The sequence below is a fragment of the Heptranchias perlo genome, chromosome 19, assembly GCF_035084215.1.
Source record: "Heptranchias perlo isolate sHepPer1 chromosome 19, sHepPer1.hap1, whole genome shotgun sequence".
Classification (NCBI taxonomy): domain Eukaryota; kingdom Metazoa; phylum Chordata; class Chondrichthyes; order Hexanchiformes; family Hexanchidae; genus Heptranchias; species Heptranchias perlo.
Genome location: NC_090343.1, coordinates 22,272,194 through 22,294,946, shown reverse-complemented (window position 1 = coordinate 22,294,946; position 22,753 = coordinate 22,272,194). Strand labels below are relative to the sequence as shown.

Genomic DNA, 22,753 nt, shown 5'->3' with positions numbered 1-22,753 from the left:
AAAAGGGCAAGATGGATATCAGCATTAAATGCAGTGCTACACAACAGATGTTATATAGCTATACACACTAGCCTTTTAACAGCTCGTACAAGGTTTCAGTTCTGGGGCCCACATTCAGTGGAGTAATTAGGAGTTTGACAGTTAACAGTATTCAAGGGAGCCCTTGAAAATGAAAGGCAAAACTGCCAAAGTACCTATGTTTCTGTAATTGCATCAGTGGGGTAAAATCCTGCTTCACACCATTGTACTCATTGCATTTTATACATTCAAGATGTATAAAATGCAATGAGTACAATTAATTAAAACAATCTCTGATGTGAATCATTTGCTTCTGCAGTTACTTTTTCAAATGTTCCTACTATTTTAAACTAATTTTGTTTATTTTTCTTCAATAGCCAATTTTTCTCCCCAAAAAGTATGCTGATTTTCAAGATTTAAAAAAGTGAATTTGCTGTTTCTTCCTCGCATATTAGTTGCTGGTCAGGATCAAGATCTCCACCAACTCTCCTGGATCTGAGGTCTATAGTCTGGGTCACAGCCCACAGAATGTATTTGACACTAATACTAAATCAAGTGAGAGCGTTTATAACAGGCTAGAAATTACTTTTGCCAATATTTGTAGATAAACAATTAATGGTTTTGTACAACTTGCCTCTGCCCACTATTTTAACAAAGGTATTAACCCATTTATTCAAAAAGGCTGACGCCTTCTTTAATAGCTTCTTTAACGGAAGGTCATACAAATGCATTAAGCTAATAGCACATACAATGATTTCTAATGTAAGACATTTCAGTAATGTGCTACTTACTTTGCTTGGCATGTATTACATCAGGCAGCAGGACGTGTAAACACATACAATGAAGAGTTTCAGCCCCGTTTTATATGGTGTGTTAAGGGAATGGTGAGAGACTAATAATCCTGCTTGCGGTATCTTAGGCTTTGGGTAAGGAAGTTATGGCTTGGACAGGCTCTCAGCCTGTCTCTCGCAGCCTTGAAACAGGCTGAGAATTTGTACCAGTATAAGCTTTGACCCATATGTAGCCATGTGTAACCTGAATAGGAAGTTATTGTAGCGGCTGCACAATGTACCATTGAACTTCTAATGATACAACAGCAACGGCATGCTTGTTTTTAATATATTAAACCATGTGTACCAAAGTGATGCCTGATATGACAGGAATAAGTAATGTTAAGACTATATTCAAAACTGCACGTGCGAACATTTGACAGTACAGTGACTGGTCTGTTGCACAAATAGTATACACGAAAAGTCAGGGATGAATAATGGCCATTTGACTCACTGAATCTCATCCCTCTAATATTCTAACTCTCTCAGGTTGGCATCAAACTGTGTATTGTGCGCCCCTAAAGTCTGTGACTCTACTAATCTGTCCGGTAAATGATGCCAGACCTTTATCATCCTTTGAGTGAAAACCTTCCTTTTGGTATGTGTACTAAATTTGACCAAAGTTACAAGTAACTTCCCAGGTGGCTCATTGTCTGCCCTCATCCTCCTTGACTTCTCCATTCTGCATTTTTAAATAAACTGCTTTGCACCAAAAAATACTAAATCAATATAACCGTTACCAAATCTGTATCAGTAACACTGCAGAAAAACAACACCTCTGTCCATAACAGATTAAAATATGTCAATTGCAGTAACATACCAGTGACAGTTAACAGCATATTACTGGAGATAAAACCAAATGCATTACGAGCAATGCATTCATATCGGCCCTGATCTGCTTCTCCAACATCTCGAATAATCAGAGCTCCCTCTGGAGTGACAAAGAACTTTCCACTGTCTGTGATCTGTACACCATCCTGTTTACAAAGAGGAGGTTGAAAGTAAACCAGCTTTGTGAACATAAATATTTAACCTATTTCATATTCTATGAACTTCTACTCTTTCCTTTCTCTGGGAATAGACACTGTGACCACGTCTTTGAGTCACTTCTCATTTTGTTTACTGGTGCTAAACCTCATTAATCCAACCCGGGGCATGCTTCCATCATTATTTTTTGTTCTCAAGTGTTACATTTTCCCATGGGCTTATGGTGAGATTTAGGGCTGCACCAGTCAGCTCTGGCATTCCAAATACCATGTAATCAGTGTCAAACATTTGCAGCTCTTAGAAACATGGTGCCCAAAATTCCTGGGATGGGGGAGGGCACAACTTGGGATGGATTGCTGCAAGGGGTTTGTGGTGGTGGGGGGGGCAGGAATTTAGGGTGGAACCCAAATCTGCAGGTTTGCCCTCTGTCAGAAATTCTGAAAGGCAAGCATTCTGCTTGTTTCCTTCTCCATGTCCCAGCAGCAGTTTGGGCAGGAAGTATTCCCAGGCTAGCCTAGAAATTCCATTCAAAAGTACAGTTTTAGGCTCAGCGGTTTGCGCGCCTGCCGAGAACAGACGTAGGTTCTGCACTAGGCCTTCCGAAGGTCCGACAAAGTTGCAATGCTGAGGTAATTGTTCCCTGAAGGGATTGATTGCCTCCATTTGCAGGCCCTTGTTTCCCTTCCCGGAAAAGAATGGAAACATTTTTGGAACAAAAGGGCCTCTGGCTTCCCCATCAGAGCTGCAAGCTGCTGCTTTGATTTTCCACCAGGCATTTGTGGTGGGCACCTCTGTTGTGCCTCTACAGTCATGGACTGCCTGTCTCAAATATCAAAATTACCCCATCCCTGTTGATTTGGGACTGGGTCAATGTCCTTCACTGTCAGTGGCCAGAAGTCCTGCCTTGCCGCATTTCTAGCAGCGGATGGTAAATGTGGATTCTGTTCTATTGGATTCTGTACTTCTACAGGCCCCAATGAAGTTGCATTGTTAAGGTAATACAATTTTGGCCCCAGGAAATATTCACTTTGCCTATTTGCCAAAATGTGACTTTTAATTGCCGGTGAAAGTAGACCCTGTTGTAAATACAAGGCTATGGAGGTAACCCACTGAACGCCAATGGTAAGTACAGGGCAATTCTAATTGATTCTTCAATTGAGATTCAAATACAACTACAAAGCATGGATTAAGGACTTGTTACAACCACCCTATCAGATTTTACTCATCATACTCACGCAAATGAAAGAATATGTGGAGTATCAGACATTTCCCTGATGTGCAGCTTAGCTGACATCAGATTGATAGCTTTTAGTAAGATATTTTCTTTTTTTTTTATTCGTTCATGGGATGTGGGTGTCGCTGGCGAGGCCAGCATTTATTACCCATCCCTAATTGCCCTTGAGAAGGTGGTGGTGAGCAGCCTTCTTGAACCGCTGCAGTCCATGTGGTGAAGGTTCTCCCACAGTGCTGTTAGGAAGGGAGTTCCAGGATTTTGACCCAGCAACGATGAAGGAACGGCGATATATTTCCAAGTCGGGATGGTGTGTGACTTGGAGGAGAACGCGCAGGTGGTGTTGTTCCCATGTGCCTGCTGCTCTTGTCCTTCTAGGTGGTAGAGGTCGCGGGTTTGGGAGGTGCTGTCAAAGAAGCCTTGGCGAGTTGCTGCTGTGCATCCTGTGGATGGTACACACTGCAGCTACTGTGCGCTGGTGGTGAAGGGAGTGAATGTTTAGGGTGGTGGATGGGGTGCCAATCAAGCGGGCTGCTTTGTCCTTTTATTAGTTTCAAAATGGCAAAAGCCTATCTCCAAGTGGGAAGGTGGGCAAGTGACTTGCTCTCAGGTCTTTGAAAGCACTTTCCACAACAGCTTGCTGGAAGATATGCAGCAACAGCCCTAAGCAACCTTCCCTCTCTGTGAGGGAGGCACCTGGCCTATACTCTATATTCCTACAGTGGCATGACTGAGATAAGAAAATCTCTGTGGGGAACTGTGGAGATGAACTTGCCTTCCATCAAGTAGGGCTTGTTCCAGATGAAAATGATATTGTTAGGTACATGGGGATGAACTTTCTATATTTTCTAACTTTAGGGAAAAAGTAAACCCAAGAATAAAGTGGCGGAGCATTACTTCTTTGCTCAAATTAAGGGAGACAGGAATGTCACTCCAATAATTCTCAGAAAAAGGTGTAATCCATACCTTAGTCCATGTAATGATGGGGTGAGGCTCTCCCTGTGCAGAACATTGAACTTCCACATCCTGACCGGTTTCTGTTGTGGTGTCATATGGCGTGTGAATGAACACAGGAGTCACTACCCAGAGAGGAAGCACAAGACAGAACTAAATTTGCATCAAATTCAATTCTTTCTCTTCTACGTTGCTCCATACAATTTGACAATAGGATTTCAAAAGTAGATGGACAATTGATTCTATATAATCTAATTTGTATAGAAATAGCAAAAAGCTATAAATCCTTTCACTTTTAAGAATATCAAAAATTCCAATATTTTTGATGGGAATGGAACAACTGTTTTAATCAAATATACACAAAGACGATCCATAGAATTTTATGGAATCTGCACTTAATAACACTTTCAAATAGCAATTAAACTGGTTCTATGGGTCATAAAGATCATTTAGGTTGTGTTAGTGGAGAATGACTCCCTACGCTATAGCACAAAAGACTCATGATAAAAATCTCAGATCTCACCTAGTGACTGAACAGTCAGTTGTACTGGCACATGTCTTGCTCCCACAACACTAATGGCATGACACTCGTACTGGCCTTGATCATGGGCAGCCACTCTCACTATACGCAGTGTGCCAGTAGACAAAACAGTGTGTCTTCGGTCATTGGGCAACTGACCACCTAAATGTAATGGGTAACAGGAGAGGGAAAAAAAAAGGATTATATTGCTTTCAGTTAAACTGTAGATGACATTGCTTTTAGTTGTATAGTATACTAAAAGCCAAGAGGTATTAGCCAGTTGCACTTTCTCGACAGCTGAACTGGTTAAGATAGTGAGTAACTCAACCATCAGACCTGGAAGCTCTCAGATTTGATGTTTGGTCTGTGCTGAGTTAGCCGAGCTCAAATTGGGTTGCATTAGCGACACTACAATTAGTCTCAATGCACTTGGATGAAGGAGTTCCCACTCTTGATCGCTGCCAGAAGATTGGAGACATCAAGCAGTCAGGATTGAGCTTGGTTGTGGTGTCCTCCATCGCGGAATATTCTGACAACCAGTTGTATAGATTCGTGCCTGAAGAATGGCCATAAGGGCAGGGCACTGGAGGGTGACCAGCACGCACGAAACCAAGGAATTAACATGCTCAGGAGACTAAAGAAGGGAATGGAAACAAATTAATGGAAAAAAAGGGAGGGGGCAAGGAAATAAAGCTCGCAAGGGGCAGAGGTGACTCAGAAAGGGAAATACCACTCCACTTAGGAGATAACTAACTTTAAAGCAGTTTACTTGTAAACAGAATCCCTCAGTATGTACATTTTTTAACCATGCAATGCTGTGCTATAGAGAAATTCAATAACTAATATAGCTCTGGGGAGGGAGCTATGGTCTCCATTCAGTACAATCTGAGTGACTGTCAACAATATATCAGAACTGCATGAAATTATAGTTTCTTCAAAAATTTTAGCACAAAGGAAATACTTCTTAAATAAGGCTTATTTATTTTTAATATATTAATAATGATACATCTGCTGTGCACTTCCTATCACCTTTTTCTATTATGAATTCCTATGTCCACATTTATAATGGAAACTGACAACATGAACTTGTCACGCTACAATGACAACCTCCCTCTAGGAGATCAACTAGTGTTAAAAATATAAAAATAAGGGCCGAGGGTATGACTTTAAAATGGGGACTAAATTATGTCTATGCACCCTGGTCCAATTATTGACCAAGGAAACAACTGGCCATCTCTCTGAGATGATCCATGAGCATGTGAAGCCGAGGTCTATCTCCTGCAAGACCTTGTCAGTGGGAATGAAGGTAACAAAGCTCTCAATTTTTACAGCTCTGGTTCCTTCCAGCCAGGTACTGGAGACCAAGGAATTGTGAAGACAGGTGGCAGATGCCCCCTTCCGCAGGGCATCCGACTTCATTAACCCCAAAGACGACACTTGTTCTGGACACCCTGTGTGCAACACCACAGGTGATCGACTAGTAGAAACAATACATGCAAAACAAATTGAGATGTGCCTGTCACATTTCAGGTGTGACATTTTGTCAAACTTGTAAATTTCTGTGTCAAGCTTTTAAAAACAAGTCTAAAAAATGAAAGCCAGTTATTTCCTGCTACTTTTTTGACCTCTATTTGACCACAGGATCCGTCCAAGAGTAGTTGGACTCTCAATGACCTCAGGAAGTCACAACAATTAAACCTTGTGGTTACACAGGTCTGCACTTTAGCAGCAAAATAATACATTATGCAGTATGTATTACTGCATGCAGTGGGGAATCCTACTCCCTCGTGCACCTGCGCCCCTCTTCCCCCCCACCTCGGGGGTGCATGAGCCCTTGTACCACCTAAATAGCCTCCGAGTCCCACGTCAGTTGAGATCAGGGAGTTGTGATGTCGGTGGCTCCCGATGTTGCTCCGAGGGGACATGGGGAACGGGTGTGATCTCACTATAGGACATCTGCCTCCTGTAATGCAAAGTTTGTGCGCCTGGCACAGGTTGTGGGTGGAAGGACTTGGCCCTGGGAAGAGCTGTTGTCCTACTCATCAGCAGCATGTCCCTCGGGGACCACGGCTGTCATGAGGGGACAGGGGCGTCGGCTGCAGGATGGTTGTGGACGCCTCCACAATCAAATGAGCTCCCCGCACAATCTCCTGGTAGAGCTTGTCCACTATCCGCCCAACTGCGTCCAACCCGCTGCAGAGGAGTGTATTCTGGCAGTTGATGGACCCCAGATGTCGCAGATACTTGTGATGCTCCTGCATCATCCTTCTGCGCAGGTGCAGACCCCTATAGTCCTCTCCTAGTCATCCTCACACTGGGCCCAACATCTTCCCTGCCTCACAAGGGACCAGGGCACATCTTCCCTTCCTTCTAGGCCCATGGTGACCACGTTCAAGATTAAAGCTGCGCAAATTCATTTCACAGAGGACAGCAAGTGGAGGAGACTTTCACCCCAGAGGTAAAAGGCCAATGTCAAATTTACTGTGCCATCCAGTTCCCCTTTTTAGCACAGTTTGTCTTTTGGTAGCTGATTTTAGAAGTTAGGATGGGGGTTTCCTGGAGTGTGTCATTACTTACTGTACAATCATTCCTACATTACAATAGTAACTACACTTCAAAAGTACTTCATCGGCTGTAAAGCACTTTGGAATGTCCAGAGGTCGGGAAAGGTGCTATATAAATGCAAGTCTTTCTTTCTTTTAGTATCCAGGGAGTTCCAATATAAAATTTTGAGAACCACTTCTTTGAAACAAATAGGCCCCTTTATAAATGGCAGGTCTTTCTGACAATGTTTTACTGTCCAATCTATATGATGCAATTGGTATATTTACAGTATTGTTATTTAATAGGACTAATCATTTGTAACAATATCAGCTTTTGTTATAGATAACTGAAATACATATCATTTCACTGGTGAACTCTGTCTTAGATTTTCTTTGTGAAAGTAGAATAAGTTCTGGAGTTAATATCTGTTGCACTTTAAAAAAAAATATTGGAGACCTGCTTTCGTCCAGGCAATTACTGGCGCTGGGGTTCCCTCTGCAAGGCAGTAAAAATCCACAGCAGTTCCTTCTAGGACCACCTGATTGCTGGGAATCAGAGAGAATTTGGGACCATCTGGAGAAATAAAAAGAACAAACCACAGTTAAACGTTAGAGTGTGGAAAACTGTTAGGAGAACAAAACATTATGTTCCATTGATATTTTATTTTGCCTAACTATATAGTTGCATCTATTCAAATTTAAAAAGTGACTAGATGTAACTACAGTTAGATCAGAATCAATGGCTTTGATATTATGCTGTGGGATACTAGTGTACAAAGGTTTCATGCATTCATCCGAAATGGTACCAGGCAAAAGTTAAAAGGAAATCCAATGTGAATGCCTAATATGGAATCTGGGGGCAGGTGGTGAAACAGCCCAGCATCTGACCCCCTATTTTGTGGCTGGCAAAATGCACATTATGCTGGATGAGATGGGTGCAAGATGAGTTGCCTTTTTTGGCAGTCTAGAGTACTCTCTCCATAAACCAACAGTGCAATATGTCTGCAATAAACCTGAGGCATAAAAGTTAAAGGCTGAAGTTCCATGTGTGTGGTGGAATTTGGTTGCTGGTCAGATTGTGGCAAGAGCCACAACTCTGCCACTGCCTCCATGGTGAATCACAGTATGTGCAGATGGAGTTACTTGGACAAATTCAGATAAATTTGCCTCTGCGTTAGGGGTGGGAGGGTAATGGGTGGGCAGTCCTCCTGTGGTTCTACCTCATTGGCCTGGCATCCAAGTGTTGTTCCTTCTCCTCTTCGTAAAATATAAAAATATAAAAATAGCGTGATTCCAATACAGAAACCCACTTTCCACATTTTAGGGCTTAATCAAAATATGGCAGTGCCACACCCCATGGCACAAAACCTTCGGATCAACTAAGCAGGCAAAGAGGGGAAGCCCAAATTACTTACAATTCTTCAAAAACCATTACTTTGACTTTCTCGGGCTCTTTAAAATTTCTCTTCTTTCTGCATTGAACATCTGCCCAGTAATCCTACAAGGGGGTACAAATGACGAAATCCAGATCTGGTGTAAATGCTGGAAATAGCTTGAATAGCTTGAGACAACATCTGGTGTACTGCGAACAGTTTCATTCTGCCCATTTCAGAAAGGATATTTAATTACTGGGGAAGGGGTGCAGAGAAGGGCTACCCGGCACATCCCAGAACTTAAGGGAATGACATACGGGGAAAGATCAACTACCCTGGGTCTTTTCTCACTTGAAAAGAGAAGACTAAGAGGAGATATGATAAAAGTATTTAAAATTATGAAAGGTTTGGACAAATTGGATCCAAGTAAGCTCTTCTGCTGTGTAATTTAAGCACAAGGGGGTCATAATTTTAATATTGTGATGACGTTTCTACCTCTTCTGGCTGGAGCTTCCTTTCACCAACTGGAAAAATGGTCAAATGTAACTGATCTCTGTCCATTTTTACATGCTGCTACACTCCAATTGCACCTGTTTATGGAGGGTAATATAACCAAAACATCCCAGTTGAGTCTTTTCCAGCATGCCTGTTCAATGTCCAAATACCCAACTTTGCCATGGGCAATATCAGAAGGATGTCCTCGCTATGGAAACAGGCTGGACTATTCTACAGATCATGGGAACATTGTAAAAAGACATTAATACCATGCCGGGCCTTAAATGACTCTTCCAAATCTAAAGGCAATAAACACTCCAGGGTCACATACTGTTTACACTCAGTTAGAACATGCCAGCTGATTTCTCAATAGAGGTCTCGCTATATCTGGAGAAATTTCTGTTCACTGCACATTTAACCTTAGCCAGAAGCATTACTGCTGTAGTCTGCAGAATTTTTCCTCTCATGATATTCTAACATGAACACTACTTTTATTACCATGTGATTCTCTTATCTACAAGACATTATATACACACTATTTTTCTATGATTATTCTTCTCATTTCATACCTGCTCAATTCAGGATCATCTAACTGTCAGCAGAAATAGAGCAAATCCTTGCTGATCCTGACATTTTCTATCTCCCCTTTCCCAAGTCTCCTGGTGTGGTAATGTAGAAGTGGGGTAATGCAATACAGCACCAGGCTTTCTGTTATCATCATTCTCCTTACGCCCCCATCACTGGACTAAGACCTGATAATATTAACACAATGCTGCAGGTTGCTTTGAGTGTTGGTCCTCAGCATATGAACCAGGACGTGGGATCATATGAATCCAGAGAGGTCAATTTAAAACTGTATTTGGCTCTGGTGAGATCACATCTGGTGTACTGCGAACAGTTTCATTCTGCCTATTTCAGAAAGTATATTTCAGAAAGGATATTTAATTATTGGAAGGGGTGCAGAGAAGAGCTACCCGGCACATCCCAGAACTTAAGGGAATGACATACGGGGAAAGATCAACTACCCTGGGTCTTTTCTCACTTGAAAAGAGAAGACTAAGAGGAGATATGATAAAAGTATTTAAAATTATGAAAGGTTTGGACAAATTGGATCCAAGTAAGCTCTTCTGCCGTGTAATTTAAGCACAAGGGGTCATATTTACAAATGAAGTACAAGAAACCTGAACGGATTTCAAGAAGGAACTAGACAGGCTCTTGTTAACAAATAGGATTCAGTGTTATTAGAAATGCGCCAAGGGAATATTGTGGACAGGTGGGCAACATGGACCAAAGATCTTCTCCTGCCTGAAACTGTTACTGTATTATTATGACCACAATCACATGAAGTGAATAATAATTGGAATTTCCTGGATCGCACTTATGGGAGAAATTATGTCGAAATTTACGTCGGTTTCTTGCCGATAGGAACTCATGCCCAAATTTCCTGCAGAGCTCATTTGCCTATACCGCCAAAAGGGGAAATATAGTGGGCTGCTGCTGTGTTCTGCACCTCACTTTCAGCCTCTTGCCTCTGCTGCTCCTCTTCCATTATTATGCTGAACAGGTGCATGGCCATTGGGAAGGCCATTCCAGCTGCTTAGTCCTTCTGAACGTGTGGGGAGAGGGGTCCGAAAAATTTCAGATGCACTGAGATTGACAGCAACTTGTGCAGGTCTCAGTAAGAATTATTTTACAAAAATCGTGAAGAAAAGCGCCATCAATCTTCAGAAATCTCAGTTACACCAATATCAGGTGACTGTGTAAAAGTTTGGGCATAAACGTATGCCAGCATATACATGTAAATCCATGAAACTCGTGCAAGCTGGTCTTTTGCATGGAGGCGGAACTATGTAAATGAGCAGCAGAAGGTTTTGGCAGACATATCTTAGAAGTGGCATAAACGATTGAGGAAATTCAGGTATAGCAATGTTTTGATGTAAAAACGATTTAAATCAGTTACGTGCGAACTTCCCTCGGAATAAAAGGGCATAACTCGACTCTTACACCGTAGTTACCTTGAAAATTTCCAGGAAATTCCGATCCATGCTGTTTACATGAAGATGTTCCAAAGAGATCAAATTATGTAAAACGCTGGGAGATCAGGACAGAGGATCAGCAAATATGCACAGTCAGCCCCAAAGCTGCAAACAGGCAGCTAATTCCATCATGAGACGTAGCTCTTGGAGTTTCCATCAAAGTTTTTAAAAACTTTGCTTGAAATTAGGAAAATAATTAGATGAAGCAAGTTTTAACTGATATTAGAAAGCTAGTCCTGGTTTTTAGGAAATAATTTTGGCTAATAGGCCTGAATTTAGTTGGGTGCAATAGTGAGGTCGTCCTTGTGTAATTAATACCATTGCACTGTTTTATTGCTGGTTTCACAGCCACAAGGCAGCATGCTAACATGACTCACTCTTCACTGCAAAACTTACAAAAAAAACTTTGATGTCACAAGATGGACTTTCATTTTAATGAAAAATAAACTGTGGCTTTTGACTACATCATCAGAATTCTTTGGCCCTGAAGTTAGTCTGTGAGATTCTAGCATATTAAGGCTTAACACGTTCACCTGACATTTTCAAAATAAACAGATTAATACCTCCATTAAATAGCAGAGAAAGGAATTTCATAGAAACGTGTTAAGCGTTCGTATACTAATATTTGAAGAGATAAGTTTCAAATCTTTGGAATGTAATCCTCATCTCATCAACATGCCCTTCTTATTACATCACAGTAAGGTTAGCTGTACAAAGTGCTTATTATGTCAGCTGAAACTTGATTTAAACAGAAAGCCACAAATCTTAAACATTAGTATTGCTTTGCACACTAAGGTATGAATCACTGAAAAATCATATACACCATTACATTGTAGGAAAGGTCTGATTTGCCAGGAACAGCACTAAGGCCCATGATAATGTAAAGTCTGGCCCATCTGCAGAACTTTCTGCTGGTACATGTTTGAACTGATCTTATTGTCATAAGGTTCTAAGAAAGCAAATGGGGAAAATCTAGTAGCCTTGCAAACTAATAGCAATAAACACAGGAGTCTCCACATCACAGATTTAAATCCTCTGCCATACTTCATGCCACAAACAACAGACAGGCTAGCCTGGATTTCTGGTTGCCTCCTACCATTTTGTTTGGTGGATTTGGGATAGATGGAGCTAGATCATTACCAGGGGCCACTCGGTAAGCCTCAGCATTTAGGGTTCTAAGGTTAGTGAAGAGGGCCTTGGTGATTCAATGGAAGAGGGGCCAATACAAGCTCGCTCAGAGCATGAAATGCACAGCCCCAAGAAAAAAACTTGGTCAAAGCAAACATTTTCTGTAGGGAGCTCTGCAGCCGTTTCTTCTTCCTGCTGTGGCGAGTCCCAGAGGTCTTCACCCCTCCCCTGATGTAGTGTGACTCCCCAGAAGTAGCTGGTGAGCCCGCCTCCGATATGCAAGATATCTCAGAGCCACGAAGGGAAGTCCCATCCCAGGAGAGATGCATCCAGGGTGGCTAACTCTCTACATATTCCTGAAAGTGTCACCACATGACCTCCTGTCTCCAAACTCCCTGCCCTCGCACACCTGCCAATGGTCGCCTGATATTCCGTCCTCGCGGTGCACCACCTTCCCACGCCAATCAGAAAGTGAACAGACTCTTCACTGCCCGATTGGATGATTCTTGACTGTCGGTCAAACAGCCTTTTATCTTCATGTCTGATATTTTTTATAACTAATAAACAGAAGTGTTCAAAGAAAATTAAAAAAAACAATTGTTTTTTAATGCTCCTATGATTTTTCTCCCAGGGTTACTCGCAGCAGTGTCCTGGAGATTAATCTTTAATTCCTGGAGACTCCAGTGCAATCCTGGAGGATTGGGAACCCTAGATGCACACCAATCGGAAAATGCAGACTGCTGAAACTAAGGATAAATAAAAGGTTTCACATTAATTACTTCACAATGTAAGATGGATACTGAGGTGATTCAATCAACCAAACCTGCAGTGCATGAACGTTTTGGACACACAACACACCATTTAGATATTCCTACTCCACTTCAACCAAGAATTGCCACAAGATTTATAATCATTAGACCAAAGAGCAGTTGTATGAGCAATGGAGTACCACACATTAAGGAAAAACAAGCCAATGTGCGCTATGGCCCTAGACTGCTTCCTATCCCACCAGAGGATGGTTTTCAAATTCAGCAAAAATCCATCTGTCAAAAAGGATTTTGGCAGCTGTCAGCCACAGAAAAAATAGGATCAATGCTATGGGAGGTGAAAAATTAGTGAATATGATAGTGGATTTTCATGGGGATTATTTGAAGATGGGCGCTTATGACTTAACTTGCTAACAGCTTTGGACATGAGGATGATCCTCAAAGAAGAAGAAAGCACAGTCTCTCTTGTTCTCTTATTTTCTCATCTCCCTCTATGCAAGAGTCACAGATGCAAAATTGTGCTTCCTCCCCCTCTCCTATGCCAGCAAGTGGCATGAGCTGCCCACAAATTTAGCCCTTACTGTTCATTGAAAGCCAACAATCAACAGTTAGTGAAAGAACAAAGAGGCAGGAATACAAGAAAAAGATTACGAAAAGAAAATACATGGTTAGTGGAGCCCCAACCCAACACCTCACAGGCACCCTGGGAAGGGCAATGAGTCTGAGGAATCCAATCAGCAGCTGTCGGGTTGGGTCATGTTCAATCAACTTAGAGGTGCGTTACCGCTCTGAAATTACTAATAGGGGAGCATGTGCTCCTCAGCTTTTCCCAAGTTAGTGCTCAGTTTAGAGGTTAAAGGGCTAGAAGTTTGAATCCAGTTTGTACGGCAGCCCTGCCACCAGAGTCAAGGCTATAATGTAAATGCAGCAAATTAGTAATTTTATCACATAGGCTAGAGAGATTGATAACAGGCAGGGCTTGTCTTGTAGAAACGTATGTCCTGCACTGAAAAAAAAATCAAACAGCAATAATATGGCAGATTTAACTACATTTTTTTTTTAAAACATTGGGCCGGAAATTGCTTTCAAAATAACGGTGAGCCCAACAGCGCTCACCGTTATTAGTGGCGAAATTGAGTTCTGGCGATCACACATGCGCAGTCAGACATGGAAATCTGGAACGTGCTCTTCCTGGTTTGCTGGTGATCTGACAGCTTTGCCTTAAAGGGACATCGCTGGCTGCAATCAATAGAATCAATGGACCAGCGCCAACTTGCTCTCCTGCCCAGCTAGAAGCGAACTAATATTGCCACAAAACAGGTATGCTCAATTTTTTAAGTCTAAACTAAGTTTTAGCAATGTAGTAAGTCTTAATCACTGCCAAACAAACTCCCTGGCACTAAATATTAACATTTAAAAATATGGAGTCTTATTACTCCTGATTTTAATAGTTTTTGGACATTTAAAAAAAAATGTTTTAATTAAAAAAAAATTTTTAAACTTTTTCCTTCTGTCGCTTTTACTTCAGTCTTTTAATCTTATCCTCTCTTTATTTCGCTTTCTCTATGTCATTTTATAATACCTTATTGGGCACATCCGGGTTTTTAGTCTGCGCTGTTTGTCTATGAACTCTACTTCCTGGTTCTCACAGCATGGCTTGCTTCACGCTGATTGGTTGAGGGGCCTTAGAGATCCTTTCACCACATACATAACCCGAGAAAAAACGTTGACGTTTTTTGAACTTGCAGTTCAAGGAAGTTGACGCCAAAATAAACGCTGTATCTCAGTGAGTGAATTTAAATTTAATGAGTGGAGACCACTGCTGGTTCACCACTCAAAGCAATTTACGGGCCACTGGCTTTTTTGAGTTAATGAAAAACAATAAACTAAGTTCAAATGCAAATATAATTACAAGTAATTGTTTTCATAACCTATGTTAATGCTTTTTTCAATCACTTCAGCTGAAATTTAAATTAGAACTGAAGTCTATTGTCGTTAGGTATAGCTAATGTAGTCTAGATTTTTATAATAACTTATTTTCACGCTGATTGGAAAATCCATGGTTATAAAAAATTACTGTCGACAAGAATGGTAGATGAATGTAGTACATATGACTTCCAATTGTCCACAATTTAATGGACTTGTTGGCCCATTTAAATAAATGGATTAATGTACATGTTAAAATAACGTATAAAGGAATGTCACATGTTATGTTTATTCACTAATTTCACAACAGTAATTTCCAGCCTTTAATGTTTTATTCCATCCACTGTTCCATTTGTCAAGATTTTTTTTTATTATTAGTTGGCAACTGCAGGTTTTTTTGTGCCAGACATGCTTTAAAAATGCAGCCATCTTCTAAAGTTTAACTAGGTAATAGATTAACACAGAAAATAGGCTGTATTAAAAATTTTTGAAATAGCTTTTATAAAATGTATTCCTTCATTAATTAAATTTGGCTTTTCCTTCATTGAACCAGTAGATTGTGCTTTTAATATTAATAACAACAACTGAAAACTAGTAACAACTTATTGTTACCTTGCACAATGATGTGGGCCACAGCCTGAATGGAACCTTCGGTGTTGCTTGCATTACAGTTGTACTGTCCCTGGTCCTCAAAGGTGACGTTCTGCATGAAAAGCCCACCAGAAGAAGTGATGGTGTACCTGGAGTCATCAGGAAATGGGTTGTTATTACCCTTAGTCCAGATGATGCGAGGTTGAGGATGTCCTGAGACACCGCATTCAAGCGTGACGCTTTCCCCTACCAATACCTCCGTGTTTTGAGGCTGAATCACAAAAGTGGGTTTTGCTGGAAAAATACAAGTAAAGTAGGACCTTTTAAATATTCTACCTTAAAGTGTGGGTTAATGTTATATACCAATCATCCAGATAACATCGAGTGGTCCATTATATTGCGAAAAGAAACACTTCCTACATCAGGCAATTCATTAAATTGATGGAACTATGCCAAACCTCTGCAAATATTTTTTAGTAAACTGGTCAATCTATGTGACATTGCACATGGGTTGTCAAGACCGAATGTTGCCTTCGGGTAGAGTCCGGTTAGAGGATGGGAGGTAATTGGACTGATGCAGAGGAAGAGGAGGTAGGAGAAGAGGGGGAAGTATGAGAGGCAAGAGGGAAGGAGAAAAGGGGCAGGAGTGGAGGAAAGTACTTCAGCACGGGTGTGGGGGTTGGAAAAATATCTCAGTGTGTGGGGGAGATGCCCTGATTTACCGAAAAAATGAATGAGGCTGCCCGGTTTTTCTACTGTTGAATAAGTTCTGATACTTTAAAAAATACACAGAATTTTATGACCTTTAATAGGCCCTGATTTTTCAAACAATTAATAGGTTCAGAATTTTTAAGCAATGAAGAGATAATGATAATTCAAGCTTGGAGAGGCTCCGATTTTTTAAAAACACAATGCCTATCTGTACCGTCAAGAGTTTTTCATTTTTGAATTGGCATTGATTTCATTAGGATTGTTCAAGATGCTATGAATGTTATCAAAGCTTAAAATTGAAAACCCTTGGTGTAATGCCACCTACAGGCATAACAGTTATTGCAGGTAGATGTGGACACTTACAATGGACCAGTTTGACATGAATTTTCAATGCATTTTGAAATGGAATGTTGTGACCCAGCCCTATTTAAGTTACAATAGATTATGTTTACATTCTATTGAAATTCTGCTACAGTACATATCTACTTGCACAGTCCAGATTCATGGTGTTTTAAGAAAATTTCACACTTGGTTCACTAATAAAAGTATTGAAGATTATACATCAAAAAAAATATTTAAGAGGGAATATTATGGTAGAATAATAATTGTGAAACAATTGATAATTTGGGGCATATAGTCTATGCTTTTAGGCATAAAATAATGGCTTGTACAAAAATGCCAATATAACAAATGGATACATATCATTACATATAAAACATTTTAAAAAAATGTTTAGAATCTAACCCTGTCAGTTGCCCGCCAGGCAGATCAGGTTAAAATTTACCCCGTTAATCATTAAGAAACTATGAGAGAGAAGACTTTAGAATCATAGAATCATAGAAGTTTACAACATGGAAACAGGCCCTTCGGCCCAACATGTCCATGTCGCCCAGTTTATACCACTAAGCTAGTCCCAGTTGCCTGCACTTGGCCCATATCCCTCTATACCCATCTTACCCATGTAACTGTCCAAATGCTTTTTAAAAGACAAAATTGTACCCGCCTCTACTACTGCCTCTGGCAGCTTGTTCCAGACACTCACCACCCTTTGAGTGAAAAAATTGCCCCTCTGGACCCTTTTGTATCTCTCCCCTCTCACCTTAAATCTATGCCCCCTCGTTATAGACTCCCCTACATTTGGGAAAAGATTTTGACTATCTACCTTATCTATGCCCCTCATTATTTTATAGACTTCTATAAGATCACCCTTAAACCTCCTACTCTCCAGGGAAAAAAGTCTCAGTCTATCCAACCTCTCCCTATAAGTCAAACCATCAAGTCCCGGTAGCATCCTAGTAAATCTTTACTGCACTCTTTCTAGTTTAATGATATCCTTTCTATAATAGGGTGACCAGAACTGTACACAGTATTCCAAGTGTGGCCCAACTAATGTCTTGTACAACTTCAACAAGACATCCCAACTCCTGTATTCAATGTTCTGACCAATGAAACCAAGCATGCTGAATGCCTTCTTCACCACCCTATCCACCTGTGACTCCACTTTCAAGGAGCTATGAACCTGTACTCCCAGATCTCTTTGTTCTATAACTCTCCCCAACGCCCTACCATTAACGGAGTAGGTCCTGGCCCGATTCGATCTACCAAAATGCATCACCTCACATTTATCTAAATTAAACTCCATCTGCCATTCATCGGCCCACTGGCCCAATTGATCAAGATCCCGTTGCAATCCTAGATAACCTTCTTCACTGTCCATAATGCCACCAATCTTGGTGTCATCTGCAAACTTACTAACCATGCCTCCTAAATTCTCATCCAAATCATTAATTTAAATAACAAATAACAGCGGACCCAGCACCGATCCCTGAGGCACACCGCTGGTCACAGGCCTCCAGTTTGAAAAACAACCCTCTACAACCACCCTCTGTCTTCTGCCGTCAATCCAATTTTGTATCCAATTGGCTACCTCACCTTGGATCCCGTGAGATCTAACCTTATGTAACAACCTACCATCCGGTACCTTGTCAAAGGCTTTGCTAAAGTCCATGTAGACCACGTCTACTGCACAGCCCTCATCTATCTTCTTGTTTACCCCTTCAAAGAACTCAATCAAATTTGTGAGACATGATTTTCCTCTCACAAAACCATGCTGACTGTTCCTAATCAGTCCCTGCCTCTCCAAATGCCCGTAGATCCTGTCTCTCAGAATACCCTCTAACAACTTACCCACGACAGACGTCAGGCTCACCGGTCTGTAGTTCCCAGGCTTTTCCCTGCCGCCCTTCTTAAACAAAGGCACAACATTTGCTACCCTCCAATCTTCAGGCACCTCACCTGTAGCTGTCGATGATTCAAATATCTCTGCTAGGGGACCCGCAATTTCCTCCCTAACCTCCCATAACGTCCTGGGATACATTTCATCAGGTCCCGGAGATTTATCTACCTTGATGCGCGTTAAGACTTCCAGCACCTCCCTCTCTGTAATATGTACACTCCTCAAGACATCACTATTTATTTCCCCAAGTTCCCTAACATCCATGCCTTTCTCAACCGTAAATACCGATGCGAAATATTCATTTAGGATCTCACCCATCTCTTGTGGTTCCGCACATAGATGACCTTGTTGATCCTTAAGAGGCCCTACTCTCTCCCTAGTTACTCTTTTGCCCTTTATGTATTTGTAGCAGCTCTTTGGATTCACCTTTGCCTTATCTGCCAAAGCAATCTCATGTCCCCTTTTTGCCCTCCTGATTTCTCTCTTAACTCTACTTTCATCCTGTCTGGCTGGCTGAATGCAAATCAGGATGTGAGAGTTGTGTTACTCAGTCTCCAACAAATCAGCTGTATATGCGCTTGGCTTACATATGCACCCATCCTCCGAAGTTTAACTAGGTAATAGATTAACACGAGAAAAAGTACTTTATTAAACATTTCTCTCATAGCTTTTATAAAATGTATTTCTTCATTAATTAATTTTAACTGTAACGTTAAAAATCATGATTGGCATCCCATATTCCTTAATAGTATGAGCCAAACAAAAGTTCAAAAGATAATGAGTCAAAAAAAATCCATGGGGAGAAAGAAGTCAATGACCTCATCACAAAATAAAAAGCCATTTAACCATCTTAGAGATTATTTTATGAACATCATCTTTCTCAATGTCACATTCAGTGGTATTAAACACTAGTGAACCTTCTGCCAAAGAACAAAAAATTATATTGAAATTGAAAAATACCATAAATATTTAATTAAAATGTAATAAAAGCATAACCTTTTAATTCATATAAAGGTAAACAATTTTACAACACCAAGTTATAGTCCAGCAATTTTATTTTAAATGCTGGACTATAACTTGGTGTTGTAAAATTGTTTACAATTGTCAACCCCAGTCCATCACCGGCATCTCCACATCATATAAAGGAGCATGGACTCAGAATTATCACTAGAACAATAAAGGGAGAAATTAAAACTTTTTTTTTCACACAATGGATTATTAGAATATGGAATGTTATATCACAAGTGGCTATTGAGGCAAAAATCATCATTTAAAAAGGGAACTAGATGAGTATTTAAAAAAGGAAGAATATGAAAGGATACAGAGGAAGGAGAGGGAAATTGGTTTAGTCAACTCCAGTTGAAAAGCTAGCACTGGCACCGGCAGATATGCTGAATGACCTTCTGTGTCATACAGTTCTATGAAAAATCCTCCTATGGAGCAGACAATAAAATATATAGCAGCATAAATGTTAGAATGCATTTCTGCTTCCTTACAAGGTGTGCCAAAATACCGGAGGATTACTTCATTAGTCTTGACCTCTCCTGCAACGTTTTTGGCCATGCACTGGTAAGCACCCTGGTCTGACTCTTTTATGTCCTGAATCATCAGCGTGCCATCTTCCAGTAGGTTCACACGATTGTCATCTTTCATATCTATCTCATTACTGAGGGGAGACAAATAGGTAATGATGATATAACATGGGAGCCTGGACAAAAAGATACATTAACTAAATCCAAATTATTTAGTTCATTTAAGAATACAAGAAAGAATTAGGGATACAATACTCAAAAACAAACATGCAGCTCACGTTCTTGCTGTGGACATTTTGTGAAAATCTGTACCTGTGCTATTCTAAAAGCGATTGTGGAGATGCCTCAGATGTTACATCCCTGCAGGTTATTCAATGTCAAATCATGGATAATGGCATTGCTGATACATGCATATTGTATTTACATAACTCCTACTGCTATCAATGAGATAAATATGGTCCAGCTTTCGTACAAACCACGACTTGCTAATTTGAAAAATAATAACTATTAGTTGAACACTTGTTGCATTGACAGGAAATGGATAGAGTCCCAGGATATATGGCAGAGGTTTTAAATTGCTACTTTGCATCTTCATTACTAAAGATGATACTGGGTTAGCAATATAAAATAGGGTTGATGCTAGAATTCAACGTGTTAAAGTAGCTGTGGATATAATCCTTGCTAGGATTAGTTATCTTCAAATGGATCGGGCTGCTGGCCTGATAGTATTTCATCCCTGGGTGTTCAAAGAAATAGGGACAGTGCTTTATAAGCCACTTTCTCATATATTTAATAGCTTGCTGGGGTTTGAGATTGTTCGCATAGACTGAAGAGAAGCCCATGCGGTACCAATATTTTAAAAGGGCAATAAGTCAGAACTGAGAAATTATAGGCCTATTAGTTTGACTTTGGTGATAGGCAAGTTGCTAGAGGGATCATTGGAGATGCACAGTACAATCATCATGAAAAAAGAGTAAGGGTTACTAAGGAATCTCAGCTTGGCTTCTGGAAAAGAATTCTGTCTCACTAACTTGGTTGAATTTTTTGAAAAAGTTACTTAGTTGGTGGATGCCCGGTTGACATAATGGCCCCAATTTTCAAATGAAATTGCGGGTGTGCTGGGGGGCTGTGAAAATTGGGAAAATCCCAAGTGGGTTAGGAAGTCGGCCCCAATTCGCTGGCAATTAAAGCCAGTGGGATGATAGTTAAAGAACCAAAGGTACCTCATTGAGGTCCTTAAGGTACTTTATTTCTGACATAATAGATTGTTAATATGATTTAAACTTACTTGGGCGGCTTTGCCAGACTTCTGATTCACGCCTGGTGAAACCATAGGGCCGGATCAGGCAAAAATAGAGTAAATAAATTAAATAAAAAACCACTGCACAAAGTTAAAAAACAAAATAAACCTACCTTTCCACGATGTCACCTGCTCTGATATCCGTATCCCCTTCTCTGATGTCCCCCTCTCTCCCCGATGTCTCCCTCTCAGCCCCAGAAATCTCCCTCTTCGATGTCCCTCTCAGCCCCCACAGTCTCCCTCTCCGATGTCCCCCTCTCCCCAACCGATCTTCCTCTACCCTCCCCACCCCCACTCCAACCCCGATCGCCCCCTCTACCCCTGTCAATCAGGCTGGCTGCCGGGCGCGAAACCCGGAAACAACTTTAATCACCATCAATTACATCACGATAGAAAGGTAAGTTTTTTTAAAATTTGGGTTTGCCAAGCACACCTTCACCAGCCCGCACCCCCCCCCCTGTCCAGCCTCCGGCTGCCATCCCGCCACCATTTCAAAATTGAGCCCAATGTATCTAGATTTCCAAAAAGCCTTTGAGACAGTGCAGCACAAAAGGCTAAGCAAGGTTGAGCCTTGATTGGTGGGCATATTTTGTGTTTGGATGAGGAACTGGTTGCATTCATAAGACAGAAAACAGTCATTAATAGTGGAGGTTCTTTATGGGGGCTGGTCACTAGTGGAATCCCACAAGAATTAGTATTGGGGCTGTTGCTCTTCACTATCTTTATCACCAATCCGGATGAAGGCATTGGGGAAACTATGCAATGGGGGAAATGGGCCCATGTCTGGCACTGTATTTTAATATAGACAATTGTACCATAATGCACTTGGGCAGGGGTAATTCCAAGCATATGTACACCAAGTAGGTTTGTGTGTTCAAGGCTGCTGAGCGGGAGAATGATCTGGGGTTATAGTGCATGAGTAACTGAAGGTCCATTAGGCTATTATGAAACAAATGGGGTGTTAGGATGTATTGCTAGGGCAATTAAATATTAAACAAGAAACACCACCCTTTCTTTGTACAAGGCCTTGGTCAGGCCACATCTAGAATAGTGTGTCCAGTTTTGGTCCCTCACATGATGGGAATATAGAGGCCCTGGAAAAGATTCAGAGGAGGGACACTCTTTTGATACTTAACTAAGGGCCCTTAGTTACAAAACACACTTAGAGCTGGGGTTTTTTTATTTTGGAAAAGCGTAGACTTCGAAGTGGTACATTTGAGGTCTTTAAAATAATAAAAGGATTAGACTCAGCCGAAGTGGATAGGTTATTCATGTTACAAAGGTTATGGTGGACAAGTATAAGTAGGTTAGAGGCTAGAAGTTACTTCTTTTCACAGAAAGTCATCAACCTCTGGAATAAGTGGCCAGCACATTCAGTGAGTGCAGATTTGCTGCAAGTATTCAAAAGGCAGCTGGGCAAGTTCCTGAGAATGATATACAAATAGAAGGTAGCTGGGTCACTGGGAGTTGTGTCATTTAGTCACTGTAGTCTCTTAGAGCTTGCTTGATCACCTTCAGGGGTCAGAGAGCGATTTCCTAGAGTTTTTTCCTAAATTGGCCTCTGGGTTTTCTGTT

At 41.0% G+C, this 22,753-nt stretch overlaps 1 protein-coding gene across 1 annotated transcript in view; it reads right to left on the bottom strand.

Annotated features, from left to right (window-relative positions):
- Positions 1-22,753, bottom strand: part of LOC137335344 (peroxidasin homolog) — a 132,597-nt gene that overhangs the window by 42,418 nt on the left and 67,426 nt on the right. Inside the window, exons 10-15 of the mRNA XM_068000678.1 lie at positions 19,843-20,012; positions 15,421-15,693; positions 7,541-7,657; positions 4,544-4,702; positions 4,033-4,145; positions 1,669-1,825 (exon numbers count right to left, since the gene is read on the bottom strand). Of these exons, the coding sequence (XP_067856779.1) occupies positions 1,669-1,825; positions 4,033-4,145; positions 4,544-4,702; positions 7,541-7,657; positions 15,421-15,693; positions 19,843-20,012 (989 nt within the window). The remainder of the gene's footprint in view (positions 1-1,668; positions 1,826-4,032; positions 4,146-4,543; positions 4,703-7,540; positions 7,658-15,420; positions 15,694-19,842; positions 20,013-22,753) is intronic.